Source organism: Gymnoscopelus microlampas (assembly GCF_963454915.1).
Source record: "Gymnoscopelus microlampas genome assembly, chromosome: 5".
Lineage (NCBI taxonomy): Eukaryota > Metazoa > Chordata > Actinopteri > Myctophiformes > Myctophidae > Gymnoscopelus > Gymnoscopelus microlampas.
Genome location: NC_139942.1, coordinates 9820914 through 9839541, shown reverse-complemented (window position 1 = coordinate 9839541; position 18628 = coordinate 9820914). Strand labels below are relative to the sequence as shown.

The following is an 18628-nucleotide window of genomic DNA, read 5'->3' as shown; positions in this document are numbered from 1 at the left end:
TATGGAGGGGCAGGTTGTTCCAGAGTCTAGGGCCAGCCGCTGCAAAGGCCCGCTCACCTCTGGTCTTATAACTAGTTTTGAGCTCAGTCGAGAGCAACTGGTCAGCTGACCTCAGCGCTCTGGCTGGGATGTACGGCTCTATGAGCTCTGAAAAAACGAGGGGGGCAGCCCATTTTGGGCTTTAAAAACTAAAAGTTAAGATCTTAAAATCAATTTTCAATGTAACTTTCCTATGCAGAGGGTCAGAGCAACACTCACAAGGAGCAAACATTGAGCAGAGGAGTGTGGCTCGGTACATGTGTAACATTCTGGACATGATGTCCAAAACTCTCCACCGCTCAAAACAACACTTTCTGTGGACACGCCCCCTTAATGCTGTTATTTATAGAGACAGATAGGAGCTCATATCTGATCACATCAGATAATGTCTTCAGATAGACATTTGTACTGTATCTCTCCCTCTCATCACTGTGTTCTTTCTTTCTTTCTTTCTGAGAGTCCTTCCTGACAAATATAAGTTCTTTAAATATGTGTCCATCTCACTGAGTTGTGAGTGCAAAACATTTTAAAACTCAATAAATATTTGAGAAAGAAAATAAAACTATAAAGGCTGATTGATGCTAGTTAAGTTAACTATTCCGCTGTGCATGACTCCTCTCTCCTGTCCAACTATCCAAGTGTGACCCAGTTAATTTCCCCTCTATGCAGTCATAGCATGTTGCTCACAGCAATAATTACAACATGGACAGGTACAGGACAAAATGTCAAATATCAAATATCATGACTGAAAAGTCAGTTTCAGAATTGTTCCTTCACTGAGTGAACGATGTGCAGTAGTCTTTCCAAATAAGAAAACTATAGACCAATTATTTGTTTACCAACATTGAGACTGGATGCACGGGTGAGCTGTTTGTGTGTGTGTGTGTGTGTGTGTGTGTGTGTGTGTGTGTGTGTGTGTGTCACCGGTGGAACGTGGTTACCGGAACGCTCGCCCCAAATCACAGTCGCCCCCATTTGTTTCACGGACGGACGCCGTCGGATTAGACCCGGGGCGAGCGTGTTTTGGGGTGAGCGTTCTTATATTCTATTTCGACCAAACAAACTGTCTAACGTGCAGCGGCACACGCACGCGCGCACACACACACACACACACACACACACACACACACACACACACACACACACACACACACACACACACACACACACACACACACACACAGAGAGAGAGAGAGAGAGAGTTACAGTATGCTGGCATGCTTCGCTGAGTTCGCTCCCAGCAGCTACAAAAGTTACAAAACTATGACGCAGTTTATCTGTCGCAGAGTTAGTCGTGGCTGAAGAGTTTGCAACCTGATCCAACGTTATCAAACTTACGTTCGTCAAGCGATATAACGGAACATTAATTTAACATAGGCTTATTGGACTAAAGAACAGGGACCTGGCTGATGTGATGGATATAATCCCGCTCCCCCAGGAATTGTGTGGAGAATGTGAGTGGAAATGGTCAATGTATGTTACAAATACAATGTCAGCTGTGTTCATAGCTGTGTTTAACTTAACTCCATCGTTAGCCAAACCGAACCCGAATGGTAACATTAGCCTAGCTTGTAGCTATACACACATGAACGCAGCGGGCTGTGTGTGTGTGTGTGTGTGTGTGTGTGTGTGTGTGTGTGTGTGTGTGTGTGTGTGTGTGTGTGTGTGTGTGTGTGTGTGTGTGTTCTAACTTCTATCCCGGCGGTGTTTAGTAATATTAGGCTGTACTGGGTTCAGTGTGGTTGAACTGGACTTTGGTTCTAACTTAAGCCGTAGAATACGACTCTCGTAGATGTATTTTATGATTCTGACATTTTCAATCTACCAGAGTCGTAGGGAACATCTCCCATGGACATTGACTCTCAGCTCCTAGCCCGTAGTCCCGTACGGGCTCCCAACATGTACAAATGCAAAAATAAAAAGGTGCTTACCCCCGCCCACGCCCCAAAATGTAAAAGAAATGGCTAATAAAATCAACACTGGTACAAAGCTAAACACAATGTTGAATAAATGTGACTAACAATAGTGTAATGCAGTTGTGTTTTCCATCATCACACCAACTCGTTAATATTTTGAGACACATGACACATAAGAATTAATTCATTAATTATATTAATTACAACATTTATTCAATTTGTATTACATTTGTATTCAATTTTGCGGGGGCGCGCATGACTCTCCCCGGCCCTAGCACCGGGCCTAACGTTTTCCCTGCAGGAAACCCTGCCTGGTATGATACCCAACCCTACTTATGTTACTTGGTCTTATGTATTCCTAAACAAAAAAAGGCATGGCTTTCCGAGGTTACTGCAAGAGTTATGTATGGTGTTTAGAGATTGTTATATGAATTTATGTTATGTTGTGTGTTCCCAGTTATTACAGGAGTTATGCATGGTGATATGTTATGTAATGGTATGTTTTATAGTTATTACAGGAGTTATGCATGGTGTTATGATAATAATAATAGTAATATTAATTATTATTATTTCAACAATACATGCAATTTATGTACCACTTTTCTAGGTACAGAACAGAATATTTAAAAACAACTTTATTAAGATAATAATTAGTTAAAAGGGTCAACAACTAAGCAAAACAAATTGTTACAATGTTATGTAATGAAATGTTATGTATTTTATTTATTACAGGAGTTATGCATGGTGTTCAACGTGGATCTACCTTGTCGAGTCAAGTCCTCTCAACTGGGGATCATCAGCAACAAACAACGGCTCTGCCATCGTTATCCCTCAAACCAGCTCCTGTTCCAACTTCCAACATCTGCCAACACTGTCTGGTGCATCTATAGGTAAGATCTACTAGTACTGTCTGGTGCACCTAGGAGACATAGGTAAGATCATATATCTGGTACATTTAGGACATTTCAATTTCAAGGACCCCCAGTTTGATATGCATTAGGCTACCAGAACCCCATTTGATACAGATGTTTTATCTCTGGGACCCAAATCTAAACTGTAAAATCCTGTGTTAATTTAACTCTGAGAGTGTACAAATGGAACAAAATGGTCCATTTGTACACTCTCAGAGTTACAGACCTGTAAGGGTCCATTTGGACCACTGGTGCTCCCCAGACCCCATCTTGAGAACCAGTGACCAAGGAGACATACATAGATAAGCAGGACAACACAACACTTAGTTGGGGACCGGAGCCCGGTCCCCAACTAAGTATATGTAGGCTGTTAACAGCCTGTTAACTCTCATTTCAATTAAGTAAATAAAGGTGGGAAGCCATTAAACCTGAAACCCACCACTTTTATCTGTGATTAAAACATTATTTTGATCAGTCAGTATGTTAATACAATATAATTACAGTGATTTGTATTTGGTTTCCCTGCTCTTCTATTGACATATTTACATCATGTGGTCCGGTAGGACACCTACTGGCTGAGCAGTAGTACTGCATGAACATCACAACACTGCACATCGAGCGTTCTGTCTCAACAGTATACATTTAGGTGCTTGTGTGGAGGACCTGGGGTTGACTCCAGGGTGGGACATTAAAGTTACAGATTGTGTATTTAAATGCAGATTGTAACTTTAAAAGATTCCAGCCTATTAGGTATGTGTTTTGGTTTTGACAGCCATTTTCTCACTGTATGTCAGTGGAACAAGATTTCAGTTCATGTTTGAAGTTTAGCTTGTCTTATTTTCTGTAAAGCTCAGCTTATAAAACATTACAAACTAATTATTCATTAATAGATACATTTTCTTAGAAATGGACTAGATACATAATTGTAATGTTTTTGTGTGTCTTTGCAGTTTGGTATCGTAACCAGACCAGCCAGGCAGAGTCCTACTACAGACATGCTGCTCAGCTGGTTCCATCAAACGGTCAGTCTGTCATCATCTTATAGATTCCTCATCAATTATCTCTCAGGATCAATGCTTCTATATTCCTCATCAGTCATCTTCATATTGTCATTATGTGTGATCACTAATATCAAAGTTATTCCTGTTGAAAGGGGTAGCTGGATAAAGATGGATATAATACTGGATTGACTAGTGATAATCTTATCTAAATCTTATGAAGTAAAAGAACGAATTGTTAGCATTTTGTGGGGATATCTGGCAGACCACATTTGAGGTTCTACACAATATAGTCATTTATCAGACACTCTTATTCAGAGTGACTTAAAGAAATATACAAGATCAGATTAAATGTGATGAACTCTAGTCAACAATAAACAACTATTTAATCACATAAATAGAGTGAAAATTAACTAATTAAACTACTAAGTCCTACTAAGAAACTATTATTAATGTGTGTGTGTGTGTGTGTGTGTGTGTGTGTGTGTGTGTGTGTGTGTGTGTGTGTGTGTGTGTGTGTGTGTGTGTTATCATTTAGTGTGTGTGAACAGGACAACCATACAACCAGCTGGCCATCCTGGCGTCATCTAAAGGAGATCACCTGACCACTATCTTCTATTACTGTCGCAGCATCGCTGTCAAGTTCCCTTCCCTGCTGCATCCACCAACCTGCAGAAAGCTCTATCTAAAGCTTTGGAGAGGTACACACACACACACACACACGCGCACGCACGCACACACACACGCACACACAGGTCTAAAGGCCTGATTGTACCGCATCCACGTAGCTGCTTTGGTCTGCTAGCGCCATATGATATAAATTCAGTCAGCAGCTCATGTCTGCTGGGACGTCTATTTGCATCCCAGATTTTAACACTGCACGTCCTTTATTCACAACAAGTACACTGACTGTACATGTGATACAACAGAAACATGGACGCTCTGTTTGAGGCTGTCTCTTAAGTACTGTAGGTGGGAGTGGCTTACTGTTGGATTCTGCCGAGAACGAGGGTGTCTCTCCCCTTTACAATACAATAGACCCCTGGGAGATGGATCGCTGAGGTGGAGCGCAACACCTACCATCAGCTCCCACTCCTCCCAGTTATTACTTAGTTACCCAAGTGATGATCAAGTGATGTATGGTGGCAGGTTTTTAAATGTTATACAAGGAGAACAGAATAAAACCTTTTGAAGCTTTGCACACAGCGCACACACAGAAAACATGCAGTACTCAAACATTCACAATGCTACTCCTCCCAGAGTCTGTTATTTCTTGTTTTGTTATAACTTTCATGTTGTGTACTTACTTTCTATGAATGTGTGTATTTGCGCTCAGTCGTGATGAGGTGAAGACTAAATGCAGTTTGAGATTTCATTGTATATTTAAATTCTTCCAGCCTATTATGTATGTGTTTTGGTCTTTTGAGAGCCATGTTCTCACTGTATGTCAGTGGAACAAGATTTCAGTTCATGTTTGAAGTTGAGCTTGTCTTATTTTCTGTAAAGCTCAGCTTATAAAACATTACAAACTAATTATTAATTAATAGATACATTTTCTTAGAAATGGACTAGATACATAATTGTAATGTTTTTGTGTGTCTTTGCAGCTCGGTATCGTAACCAGACCAGCCAGGCAGAGTCATACTACAGACATGCTGCTCAGCTGGTTCCATCAAATGGTGAACGTCATCATCTATACTTATAGATTCCTCATCAATAATCTCTCCGGTCAATGCTTCTATATTCCTCATCAGTCATCTTCATATTGTCATTATGTGTGATCACTAATATCAAAGTTATTCATGTTGAAAGGGGAAGGGGTAGCTGGATAAAGATGTATATAATACTGGATTGACTAGTGATAATCTTATCTAAATCTTATGAAGTACAAGACAAATTGTTAGCATTTCGTGGGGATGTCTGGCAGACCACATTTAAGGTTCTACACAATATAGTCATTTATCAGATGCTCTTATCCAGAGGGACTTAAAAAAGAAATACAAGATCAGAGTAATTGTGATGAACTCTAGTCAACAAACAGCAGGGTAAATGGTGACACAAATAGAGTGAAAATTAACGAATTAAACTACCAAGTGCTACTAAGAAACTAGGATACCAGATAAATATCAAGCCTTGTGTGTTATCATTATGTCTATGTATTTTTATTATTAATGTGTATGTTTGTTATACTTTTTTTGTGTTTGAACAGGACAACCATACAACCAGCTGGCCATCCTGGCGTCATCTAAAGGAGATCACCTGAACACTATCTTCTATTACTGGACGAACAGTTTCAGGTAAAAAAACACATGTTTATATCCTACCAGGACCTCTAATACTGCTGGTTTTATATCCTACCAGGATCTCTAGTACTGCTGGTTTTATATCCTACCAGGACCTCTAACTGCTGGTTTTATATCCTACCAGGACCTCTAGTACTGCTGGTTTTACATCCTACCAGGATCTCTAGTACTGCTGGTTTTATATCCTACCAGGACCTCTAAATGCTGGTTTTATATCCTACCAGGACCTCTAGTACTGCTGGTTTTATATCCTACCAGGATCTTTAGTACTGCTGGTTTTATATCCTACCAGGACCTCTAACTGCTGGTTTTATATCCTACCAGGACCTCTAGTACTGCTGGTTTTATATCCTACCAGGACCTTTAGTACTGCTGGTTTTATATCCTACCAGGACCTCTAGTACTGCTGGTTTTACATCCTACCAGGACTAGGGTTCTGCGGTTTCCAAATGTTTAAACCTTTTGAAATGCCCCCCCAAAAAACGTGGTACTCGGTTTAACCGTTTAATTAATTTTAACGTGGCCAGCGGCCGCATTACCTGGTCTGAGATGACAGCTGTTAAATTCATGCAATCAGAGACTCCTATTACAGTCTATCGCCACCAGATGGCTCCTTTCCCAATACCACACTCTAAAATGAACGCATACTCATCCATTTAATGAGCGTTAATGTCGACCCATTCAAGCAAAGCAACGTTACGTTTCCAGCCAACATTTGACAAAATGACCATTTAGACAGGCTGCTATTGCTAAAGGATAAAATTAAAGCAGTTAGTTTCCTTCCAGTGTGTTTAAAGAAAGGAACAGATCATTATAGCAATAGCACTTTATTGACTGACTCCAGGCGCTGGAAAAAGTATTCACATTTTTTTGCTTTAAGTAAAAGTATCATTACTGCAATGTAGACATACTTGTGTTACAAGTAAAAGTCCGGAACTCAAAATGTAATTCACTTGAGTAGAAGTACAAAAGTATTGATGCCTCGGCCTACGACAGAAAATTGTATACAAAACATTTTTATTGCCACTTAGGCTATGGTATAGGCATAATGTTTTACCTACAACAACAAACATTTCAACAATACCAAGAGAAAAGGTGGCTTATATATGTCTGCTGTCCAGTGCGAAACTGCTAACTCCAAAACGCTCATTGTTCAGGAAACAAAAAAACAAAATATACGTTTTTCAGAAAATGAAGAAAACCTTATATTTTTAAAACAAAGCAATACTGCCTCATCAAAGTTGGTATAGTGACTGTATATATTGTGAGATACTTGCATGTGTCATTATATTATCAACACTTTACCCAAATCGCGGGTAAATCAACACTTTACCCAGCGCGAGTGGAGTTAGTAGTTTCAGACGAGCAGAAATCAAGCTGAAGTGGAGTTAGGTGTCCAAACAACAGTACTGTAGCTCCACTCGCTGTTGAGGGAGAGGTTTCAAAAGGGTACAGATTCCCAAAAGCTAACAATGGATCTCCAAGCTCACAATGCATCACAACAACGTATGAATTAATGCCCTGATGCTTCATGACACTTATTATTAGGGATGTCCGATATTATCGGCCTCCCGATATTATCGGCCGATATTAGCATAAAAATTGATATCGGGAAAATATCGGTATCGGTTTTTGAAAAAAAAAAAAAAAAATTTTTTTTTTTTTTTTTTTGCTTTATAAATAAGTTACAGGAGTTCTTACTGTATATGGTGTGTGTGATATGAAATTTGAGTTTACCCTAATCACAATAATCCCCGCATATATCGGTATCGGTTGATATCGGTATCGGTAATTAAGAGTTGGACAATATCGGTATATCGGTTATCGGTAAAAAAGCCAATATCGGACAACCCTACTTATTATATAGGCCTACAATAATAAACAGGACTTTAAATATTACAATAACTTCTGCAAAGAGGTATAGTACTAGCGCGACAGAAATGCTATGAACGCCTTTCTTCTTATCACAATGCTCTCCTCATTAAACACTTCATAGATTTTAGAAATATAATTACTTGTTTTCATAACATTAGCGTCAGTGCTAAGTTTGATAAACAGGTACACTGCATAGTTTTAACAGACTACGGGGAGGACTGCTAATGCTGTGAAATAGCAGCGCTGTAGAGGAGAGGGGGGAGTTGTTTGTTTTTGACGGACAGTTTGAGGATCCAATGGAGTTGGGAGTTTTCGTCTGAGGCGCTTTTTAATACTTTTCATTGGTTCAAATGTTTAGATGTTTTACACAGATGTGCAGGGTGTTCAATAGCGTTGAATTATGAAAAAAAAAAAAGATGAAAATGGAGTTAGCTGGTTCGTCCTGGACACCGACGATATATATATATATATTTTTTTTTACACAAATGAACACGAATATTTTACACAATAAAGTGCAAGTTTGTAGCCTAACAGTAGGCTTAATACCAAAGGCAACTTCAAGTTCAGTGCAAATTTTGTAACAACTTTGAAGTTTGTAAACAATAACATTGTAGGCTATTGCCTATATGTGCAAGTCAAGTAGCAGCGCATAATTAACCCAACAGGCTTTATAACAAAGGTGACTTCAGTAGTCAAAATAGCTGCAGCAGCACAACATTCTTCAAATTAAAATAATAAAACCTACATTAAACTAAAGTAAATGGCAAGTCTGTGTCTTTCTAAATAAACGTGTATAAAAAAAATCAATTGCTATTCTTAGCCATTATTCAGACAAATAGCGGCAGCCTACTCTAGGTTTTTAGCCAAAAACACTAGCATGTCAACTCTTTCTGGTTTAAGGAGATTTGGTGTGGGGCATACTATGTTACCAGCTGTGCTGAAGACTCGCTCAGAGGCCGTACTTGTGTCACAAACACACAGGTATTTCTTGGCAACGATCGACAATAATTTGGTCTGCATTGCGTTTCCACCACACAAGGGGATCTTCATCCCCGCTTAGGACGGGTTCTCTCAAATAGTTAGCCAGCTCTTCTTTTGCCTTTTGCTCTGGGGTCCCAGCAGGTCGGTTGGTTGCAAGTGCAACATGTCTTTGTTGGAGCAGACTGCCCAGCGACAGGCAGTGGTGCATCATTGCCACTGGATGACGTTCCCTGACTTCCCTCCCTGCCAATGCGACCATCTCCGCCTGTAGATACGCTTTCGTATCATCTAAACCAACTGCCCCGCCCCCATACCGATCCCTGTAGCGAGGGTAAAGAATGGTGAACTTGCGCAGCAGTTTCTGAGCTTCGTCTGAGTCATATTTGTCATTTAGCCTGTCAACAATTCCCAACTTGATGTTCTTCGTTAGTGTGACATCATCTTCTGTGACACGCAGCACATCATCTCGGTACAGGTTTAACGGGTAGGATACAGGAGCTTGTGACATATCTTTCTGCAGACAGGATGTCTGTGAACTCAGCAACAGGGTTGAGAGCATTATTTATAGATTTCAGAACATCTGCGTCACTCCACGCGAATAGTACTGCTTGAATTGCTGGTCGGGAACCCCAGCGGGTCACACACTCCTGTCGATAAATAAAAAAATACACAAGAACATTATAAGTCACGGAAATAATAAAAGGAAAGCACACGTTTGTCGGCCTACGCTATGCATAATTTATTGGCCATATAAATAATGAGAAAATAGAATATATTTTATCATTACTATGCCAAATAAATAACCCATTTAGGGCTATGTTACCGTTATGAGACGGTGATCTGGTAGTCCTAGATCCTTTGTTTCTTGTGTAGTTCCTGCTGTCTACGCCAGCTGTGAGAGAACCTGCGTGTGTGAGCGCGCGTGTGTGCGTGCACGCGTGTGTGTGTGTGTGTGTGTGTGTGTGTTTTCATTGATTTAATACTTATATTGACATTTCTTTAAGTACAGCAGTATGAGTTAAATACGCCTAATGGATGAGACACAAAAAGCCAAAAGCTTGTTTCCATTGTGGTCCATTAAACATTCAACACTCAAACAACTGGACAAAACAACAGCGCAATAAGCAAGGGATAATGCATGGGGAGGTAGTCATTATTGAAATTTAAAGCCCGACAGGGCGATTAACCACCGAGGCGCAGCCGAGGTGGTTAATCGCCCTGAAGGGCTTTAAATTTCCCGCTTATTACACGCTTATTACACGGCTACTTAATAAATACATAAATACATTTACCCAAAAGTAACAACAAAACGAAGTATTTCCTTGCTTACGGCAATGAAAGTATTCCATAAGTATTGGGCTGGGCGGACAAGTTCGCCTCGCAAAAACAAATGACGAAATGGAAAAAAACTCGCCCCAAAACACACTCGCCCCCCATTCTATTTACTGCCGATTTGCCTGTAATACCGCCGGATTTGGCCCGGGGCGACTGTGTTTTGGGGCGAGCGTTTTGGTATTCCCCCGTTGTTGTGCCACGATAAACAAGGAAGCGCAGTGGATCAAATAGAATGACTTCTCGGTTATTGCATCGTCTATTTCTCACTTCAAATGTTTTCAAAAACATTCTTGAGAGCAACGTTTAGTTGTAAATGACATTGTTTGTTTGTTTACATGGCTGTCATGTTGGATAAAGCATATAACCAAGCAGCACAGGTTGACATGAGCAGGTGTTCTGAGTCTCTGATTACACAGCGGTCCGTTATAGAGCTCATCGGTCATTATCCAGAAATAATGACCGATGACTGACCAATCAGAATCGAGCATTCAACCAAGCCGTGTAATAAACAACTATACAGAATGTAAAATACAAAGATATACAGTTTAAAACTATTCATGATAATAACACAAGGAGAAGGGAGGCGGGGTGCCACTCACAAGAGACATAGCAGAGCTCACGAAGGAGTGACATGTTTGCAACATTGTGTGTGTGTGTGTGTGTGTGTGTGTGTGTGTGTGTGTGTGTGTGTGTGTGTGTGTGTGTGTGTGTGTGTGTGTGTGTTTGTGTGTGTGCACATGTACATGCAGAGGCCTGTTTCAAGCAGCGTGTTCTAACAGGTCCTCAGTCACAGATCACACCTCTTAGATTTGATATCCTGGCCAATCAGCAGGCTGGGTGGGTGTTGGCAAGCGCTCATGGGCGGGTGTGTGTGTGTCTGTGCCCACACACGTGTGTGTGTATTTATTTGTACATAGGGTTTGTATGTTCAATGACAACAGTTGCATAAGGTGAGGTTGTGAAAATACATTATGGTGCGGTCGGTCCATCCATCCATCCATCTACTTTCATTATATTCGTATTTTATTCTTATCCACACTGATGAAGAATCCCACTGTCTATGTTGGTAGGGTTAGCTTTATGTTTATTTTATGATAAACACCTTGAAACAACAGTATTGTTTTCTCTCTAGGACGGACGGACAGACAGACAGACAGACAGACAGACAGACATAATTTTATCAGCTTGTGTTCCAGTTTTTGTCTGCTCATTGTTTTGTTTCATCACTTCCAATTTCACTTGTTTACGCTGTAGCCTGTATGAGTTCTCTGTTTGTTTTGAGACGCCGTTTCAGACTGATACAGTACATCAAAATAAAATGACCAAAAAACACCATAATGCTATATGATAATGTTTGAGAGTAAGACACGCACACATACTCATCACAGTGTTTGGATGAAAAGCACCTTGTGTTTTCTGCTGGGGAAAAAAACAACACTTTGACGGACACACAGCCTTAGACTACTTGCACACGGTCGTGTGACACCGTAGTTCCTCATATTGAATGGAGTGGAGGAGAGATTTTTGGTTTTCTAGTCTGTTTATCAGTTACCATTTTAGAGCAAAACCTTGTAAAAGACAAGCCGTAAAAAAGAAAAGTGAAACCTATTCTAGCTGGTTGCTATACAGAATGAAAGCCATGTTGTGCACTTCTCCTTGCTGCTTCCTCTCCTGTCATTGCTGTGATATTAACCCCTTGAACCCTAGCATCCCTATGCTGGTCGCAATGCGACACGTTGTGAGCTTGTAGATCGTCTGTTTTTTGAGATTTTGTGTAGAAATTAGAATTTCACAAACAATAACAGCTGTCGTTCACTGATTTGATCTAAGTAGACAGGGTTTAAGTGTTTAATGTACTCCTGAAAAGAATATCCTAATGGATGTAATATGTTTTATTAAATCTTCATTATAAATGTTTTGTTGTTTCCTCCTCAGATGCCCAGCCCACTGATGCAGAGAGGGAGGTGTGGGAGATGGTGAACAAGGTGCTAATGGAGGCCATGGTTATACTGGAAGAACTGCAGTCCTATACTGGAGCAGGAGAGGAGATACGACAGGTACACTATACTGGTTATAATGGTTATTCTGGTTATGAAGTGTGGGAGGGTGGGTTTTAAGACTTTTAATCCAGCCCTCCACTCGCCTATCCAGAGTCTGTTCCAACTGAGTGCTCCAGACTTCCCTTTCCTGGGCAACATTAGCCACTTCATCCTGAGGGATCCCGAGGCGTTCCAAGGCCAGGGTGGAGATATAATCCCCCCTGTCCTTGGTCTGCTCCGGGGTCTCCTCCCAGTGGGACGTACCCAGAGGATCTCCCTAGGGAGACGCTCAGGAGACATCCGTACTAGATGCCACTACAGCCTTAGGTGGCTCCTTCCCATGTGAAGGAGCAGCGTTTCTGCTCCCAGTCTCTCCCAGGTGACTGAAATTCTCACCCTATATCTTAGAGAGACGGCAGCCATATGTGATCTTAGTCTATCAGTCTTGACCCATTTCATGACCATAAGAGAAGAAATTAAGAGCTTTGCCTTCTACCTAGCTTTTGGTCACAACAGTGAGGTACAGCGACTGCAATACCGCTCCTGCTGTTCCGGTTCTCTGGCTGATCTGCTCCGTCCTCTAATCAGTTGTGAAGAAGACCACAAGATACTTGAACTCCTTCACTTGGGGCAAGAACTCATTCCCTACCCGGAGTGAACAATCCACCGCTTTCCTGCAGAGAACCATGGCCTCAGATTAGGAGATGGTAATCTCCATCCCAGCCGCTTCACACTCAACTGTGAACCGATCTAGTGAAAGCTGGAGGTCAAAGGCCAATGATGCCATCAGGACTACATCATTCACAAACAGCAGTGATGCAACCCTTAGCCCATCTAACTGTATACCCTCTCCTCTCCTGTCCATGAATATCACAAACAAGATAGATCCCAATAAGCTGCCCTGGTGGAGGACAACCTCCCATGGAAAAGCACTGTAGAGATGTGTTTACCCTGCCTGTAAGAAGCCCAGGGCCTTCCTCTGGAGCCAGGCTATCTCTCCCCTTCATAACTATTCAGTGTATGATTATTTGTGTGTGTGTGTGTGTGTGTGTGTGTGTGTGTGTGTGTGTGTGTGTGTGTGTGTGTGTGTGTGTGTGTGTGTGTGTGTGTGTGTGTGTGTGTGTGTGTGTGTGTGTGTGTGTGTGTGTGTGCGTGCGTGCGTGCGTGCGTGTGTATCAGGCCATTCAGAATCCCAGTCAGCAGTGTGACAGAGCCTGGGCGGCTGTGGTTCCTCTGGTTGGAAAACTCAAGAGATTCTACGAGTTCAGTCAGAACCTCGGTAAGAACAATAACAACAACACAAACTATTATGAATAGTAACATGAATACAATACAACATATTATTAATAATAATAATACAACATAAACTAGTATTATTATTATTATTATGAACCATTTCAACCCCAGTGTCCCCATTTCAGGCAGGTCATAATTGATGAGCATTTGGCAAAAACAGGCAAACATTTGCGATGCATTGTGAGCGTGTAGATCAGCTATTTTCACAGAATGTTATCCCCAGAATAGGGATGCTAAGGTTCAAGTGGTTAATATTATAATTAAAAAAATGTTATCGAGATGTTATTTAGCATGTTATTAAAGGGATATTTCACGTTCAAACATGCTTGGGGTCATTTTAACGTCTACTCAGGCTTTTGTGTTTCACCCCAGACAGTTTTTAAGTTAGTGGTTTCATTATTTAGACATTTGATATTCATTTTATCTGACACGCCCCCTTCCTATACAAACCCATTGTAACTTCAAACTCCATTTAATATTTCTTTAAGTACAGCAGTATGAGTTAAATACGCCTAATGGATGAGACAGAAAAAGCCAGAAGCTTGTTTCCATTGTGGGCCATTAAACATTCAACACTCAAACAACTGGACAAAACAACAGCGTAACAAAACAACTATACAGAATATAAAATACAAAGATATACAGTTTAAAACTATTCATGATAATAACACAAGGAGAAGGGAGGCGGGGTGCCACTCACAAGAGACATAGCAGAGCTCACGAAGGAGTGAGATGTTTGCAACACTGTGTGTGTGTGTGTGTGTGTGTGTGTGTGTGTGTGTGTGTGTGTGTGTGTGTGTGTGTCTGTGTGTCTGTGTCTGTGTGTGTGTGTGTACATGTACATGCAGAGGCCTGTTTCAAGCAGCGTGTTCTAACAGGTCCTCAGTCACAGATCACACCTCTTAATGCCTCCTTGGTCTGCCCCAGGGTTTCTTCCCAGTGGGACGTGCCCAGAGGATCTCCCGAGGGAGACGCTCAGGAGACACCCGTACTAGATGCCACTAGAGCCTTAGCTGGCTCCTTCCCATGTGAAGGAGCAGCGCTTCTGCTCCCAGTCTCTCCTGGGTGACTGAAATTCTCACCCTATCTCTTAGAGAGACGGAGAGTGACCATGAGAGAAGAAATGAAGAGCTTTGCCTTCTGCCTATCTTTTGGTCACAACAGTGAGGTACAGCGACTGCAATACCGGTCCTGCTGCTCTGGTTCTCTGGCTGATCTGCTCCGTCCTCTAATCACTCGTGAACAAGACCACAAGATACTAGAACTCCTTCACTTGGGGCAAGAACTCTTTCCCTACCCGGAGTGAACAATCCACCGCTTTCCTGCAGAGAACCATGGCCTCAGATTTAGAGATGCTAATCTCCATCCCAGCCGCTTCACACTCAACTGTGAACTGATCTAGTGAAAGCTGGAGGTCAAAGGCCAATGATGCCATCAGGACTAAGTCATTCATAAACAGCAGTGATGCAACTCTTAGCCCACCTTAGTGTCTCAACATCCTCTCAATGAATATCACAAACAAGATAGATCCCAATAAGCTGCCCTGGTGGAGAACAACCTCCCATGGAAAAGCATTGTAGAGATGTGTTTACCCTGGAGCCACGCTATCTATCCTCTCCTCTTCATAACTATTCAGTGTATGTGTATTATTAGTGTATTATTAATGTTTTAAGTCTGTGTTTCTTTTTGTGTGTGTGTGTGTGTGTGTGTGTGTGTGTGTGTGTGTGTGTGTGTGTGTGTGTGTGTGTGTGTGTGTGTGTGTGTGTGTGTGTGTGTGTGTGTGTGTGTGTGTGTGTATCAGGCCATTCAGAATCCCAGTCAGCAGTGTGACAGAGGCTGGGCGGCTGTGGTTCCTCTGGTTGGAAAACTCAAGAGATTCTACGAGTTCAGTCAGAACCTCGGTAAGAACAATAAACAAGAACAAAAACACAAACTATTATGAATAGTAACATGAATATAATACAACATATTATTAATAATAATAATACAACAGAACCTATTATTATTATTATTATTATTATTATTATTATGAACCATTTCAACCCCAGTGTCCCCATTTCAGGCAGGTCATAATTGATGAGCATTTGGCAAAAACAGGCAAACATTTGCGATGCATTGTGAGCGTGTAGATCAGCTATTTTCACAGAATGTTATCCCCAGTATAGGGAAGCTAAGGTTCAAGTGGTTAATATTATAATTTAATTAGTTATTTAGCATGTTGTTAAAGGGATATTTCGCTTTCAAACATGTTTGGGGTCATTTTAACGTCTACTCAGGCTTTTGTGTTTCACCCCAGACAGTTTTTAAGTTAGTGGTTTCATTATTTAGACATTTGATATTAATTTTATCTGACACGCCCCCTTCCTATACAAACCCATTGCAACTTCAAACTCTATTTTCATCATGATAGATTCATTGAAAACACTGTCCTTGGTTCTGGTGACTGATATTATCCTTATAATATGTGATATATTGTTTCCAGAGTGTAGTCTTCGTGGTCTGCTGGCCGCTCTCACCAGTTCTCGCAGTTCTCCCACTCAGCATCTGGAGCAGGAACAAGCTCTGGCCAGACAGTTTGCTGAGATCCTCCATTTCACCCTGAGATTTGATGAGCTGAAGGTACCTCCTCTCCTCTCCTCTCCTCTCCTCTCCTCTCCTCTCCTCTCCTCTCCTCTCCTCTCCTCTCCTCTCCCCTCCTCTTCTTAGTTTTCCAGGAAAAGATCAACTCTAAAATAGAACTATCTAAAAATATTTGGCAATTTTTGGGACAGATATAACACAGTACAAGTTTAGTACAAGACGAGTTGATAACCAAACTTCAATTCAAACTTCAAACTTCAAGAAGAAATATTTATATTTCATGGAGTCTTCAGTTTCACTTTCAAAATGTTAAAAACAATAGCAAGATTAGCGTATAACAATGCATCACGATGCAAGGTGTTGTGAGCTTGCAGATCGTCATCGTTTCAGCGACAAAGCAGGTCATTATTTTATATAAAGCATTAGGCCTGTCAAAAAAAATCGATTCATGAATAAATCGCGATTCTTAATGCCACGATTTTAAAAATCGAATCAAAATATTAAAATCGTTTTTTTTTTTTTTTTTTTTAATAAGTTAGTACCTTTTTCACTGGCAATTTGTCTGAAATCAATGTCAGAAAGACTGCCTGACATGATCTGGCTGCATTGAAGTGTATGATTCAACTTTTCATGGTTTATATTATATTAAAATGTTCTAGTATAATTAAAGCAAAGTGATTTGGGGTAGAAAATCGCAATAAATCGCAGAATGGAATATCAATTAATCGCAGAATCGCAATTTTAATCGAATCGGCACCCTAGAAAATCGCAATAAATCGCAGAATCGAATCGAATATCAATTAATCGCAGAATCGCAATTTTAATCGAATCGGCACCCTAGGAATCGATTTTGAATCGAATCGTGAGGTAAGTGAATCGTGACACCCCTATAAAGCATAGGTTTAAATGTGGAGACAGCAGTGATATGTAATATGTGGTTATGGCATTAAAAATAATTGTATACGTGTGTGTGTGTGTGTGTGTGTGTGTGTGTGTGTGTGTGTGTGTGTGTGTGTGTGTGTGTGTGTGTGTGTGTGTGTGTGTGTGTGTGTGTGTGTGTGTGTGTGTGTGTGTGTGTGTGTGTGTGTGTGTGTGTGTGTGTGTGTCTCTCAGATGACTAATCCAGACATCCAGAATGACTTCAGTTACTATAGACGAGCCATCCGCCGCATGAGGATCAATAATATCAATATAAGAATGAACACACCCAAAGTTTGTAGCGGTTGGGACAGTTCTTTATTGAACTTGTAAAGCCTGGTTCCTGTGTAGGTAAAAAATAAATAAAAGAAGCCTGCTTTTAAAATCAGGACTTCCTTGTTGTGACTGGTGTCAACAAAAAAAACATCATGTAGGAATGCTAGCAACGACCTCACAAGTATAATCAGACCATTCTGGTAACACTGGATGGTATACATTTTATATTGCATCAGACACTATGTCAACAATGCGGTCATGACAAGCAATGTACACGTTTTTACTATACATCTTTTTGTGCAATGGATTCTAGATGTTGCTCAGACTCAATGGTTTAAACAGAGTGGACTATGGACGTTAGGAGAGCAGATTGACACATTGTACTTTGTTGGTAATACTTGCAGTCTTGCTTTGATGGTGAATTTGAAAACATCCTCACCAATAGCAGAATGTTTGTACATGGAATGTGCAAAATCAACACAGGCCAACTTTCCCTGCAATGGAAGTCCTCACCAATGGTGTTTGGCCTCAGTCTGTGTCATATTGAGCAAGAACCCTTCTAGCTGTGTCTTTCTGTAGTCTAATGCCCCCCCCCCCCCCTGCTGGATGAGAGAAGCCTCTACAGACTCCTGTCTAGTGGCAGAGGTCATTGAGATGTGGCCAATCAACAACACATGCACGCGTACACACACACGCGCGCACGCACGCACACACACACTGAAGATACAGAGAGAGACACACAGACACAGAGAGAAACAGTAGATAGAGACAGACAGACAGACAGACAGACAGACAGACAGTGTGACATAACAAGCTCACAACACGTTGCTACTGTATATCATGCAGCATGTTGTGAGCTTGTAGATTTACCAATAGCTGAAATAAGTGGTCAGATGGGTGGGCCGCGAAGGCTTTTTGAGATTTTCAAGTGGGCCCTGATCCAGAAAAGGTTGGGAACAGCTGATCCTGTACATGTATTCACATGAGAGGAAGGGAATCAATATGAGTGTGTTGGAGACATTGGTGTTGCAGAGCGTAACAGTGGCCACTGTCCTGTATGGTATTGGCTCGTGTTGCTACACGGACATGTTTGTATGTTGCAGACTTACTTCCTGCCTAACCTTCTAGTAAACAGTCAACGTAAACACACGCTCTCCGTCT

At 41.1% G+C, this 18628-nt stretch overlaps 1 protein-coding gene across 2 annotated transcripts; it reads left to right on the top strand.

Moving 5' to 3' along the window:
- Positions 1-1335: 1335 nt before the first annotated feature.
- Positions 1336-17837, top strand: LOC311044764 (uncharacterized protein). Of its 2 annotated transcripts, none has more exons than XR_014600736.1 (8): positions 1336-1512; positions 2688-2845; positions 3817-3888; positions 4416-4565; positions 5472-5543; positions 6074-6161; positions 12294-12415; positions 13577-13669. XR_014600736.1 is itself a non-coding variant. In XM_084056538.1 (8 exons), the coding sequence occupies exons 1-8, from the start codon at positions 1454-1456 to the stop codon at positions 17522-17524; spliced, it is 936 nt and encodes a 311-aa protein (XP_083912664.1). In that variant the 5' UTR covers positions 1336-1453; the 3' UTR covers positions 17525-17837. The 2 variants fall into 2 exon arrangements, 1 of the variants encoding a protein (XP_083912664.1); XM_084056538.1 differs by lacking the exons at positions 5472-5543; positions 6074-6161 and adding exons at positions 16176-16312; positions 17387-17837 and having other exon boundaries at positions 13577-13676.
- Positions 17838-18628: the final 791 nt, after the last annotated feature.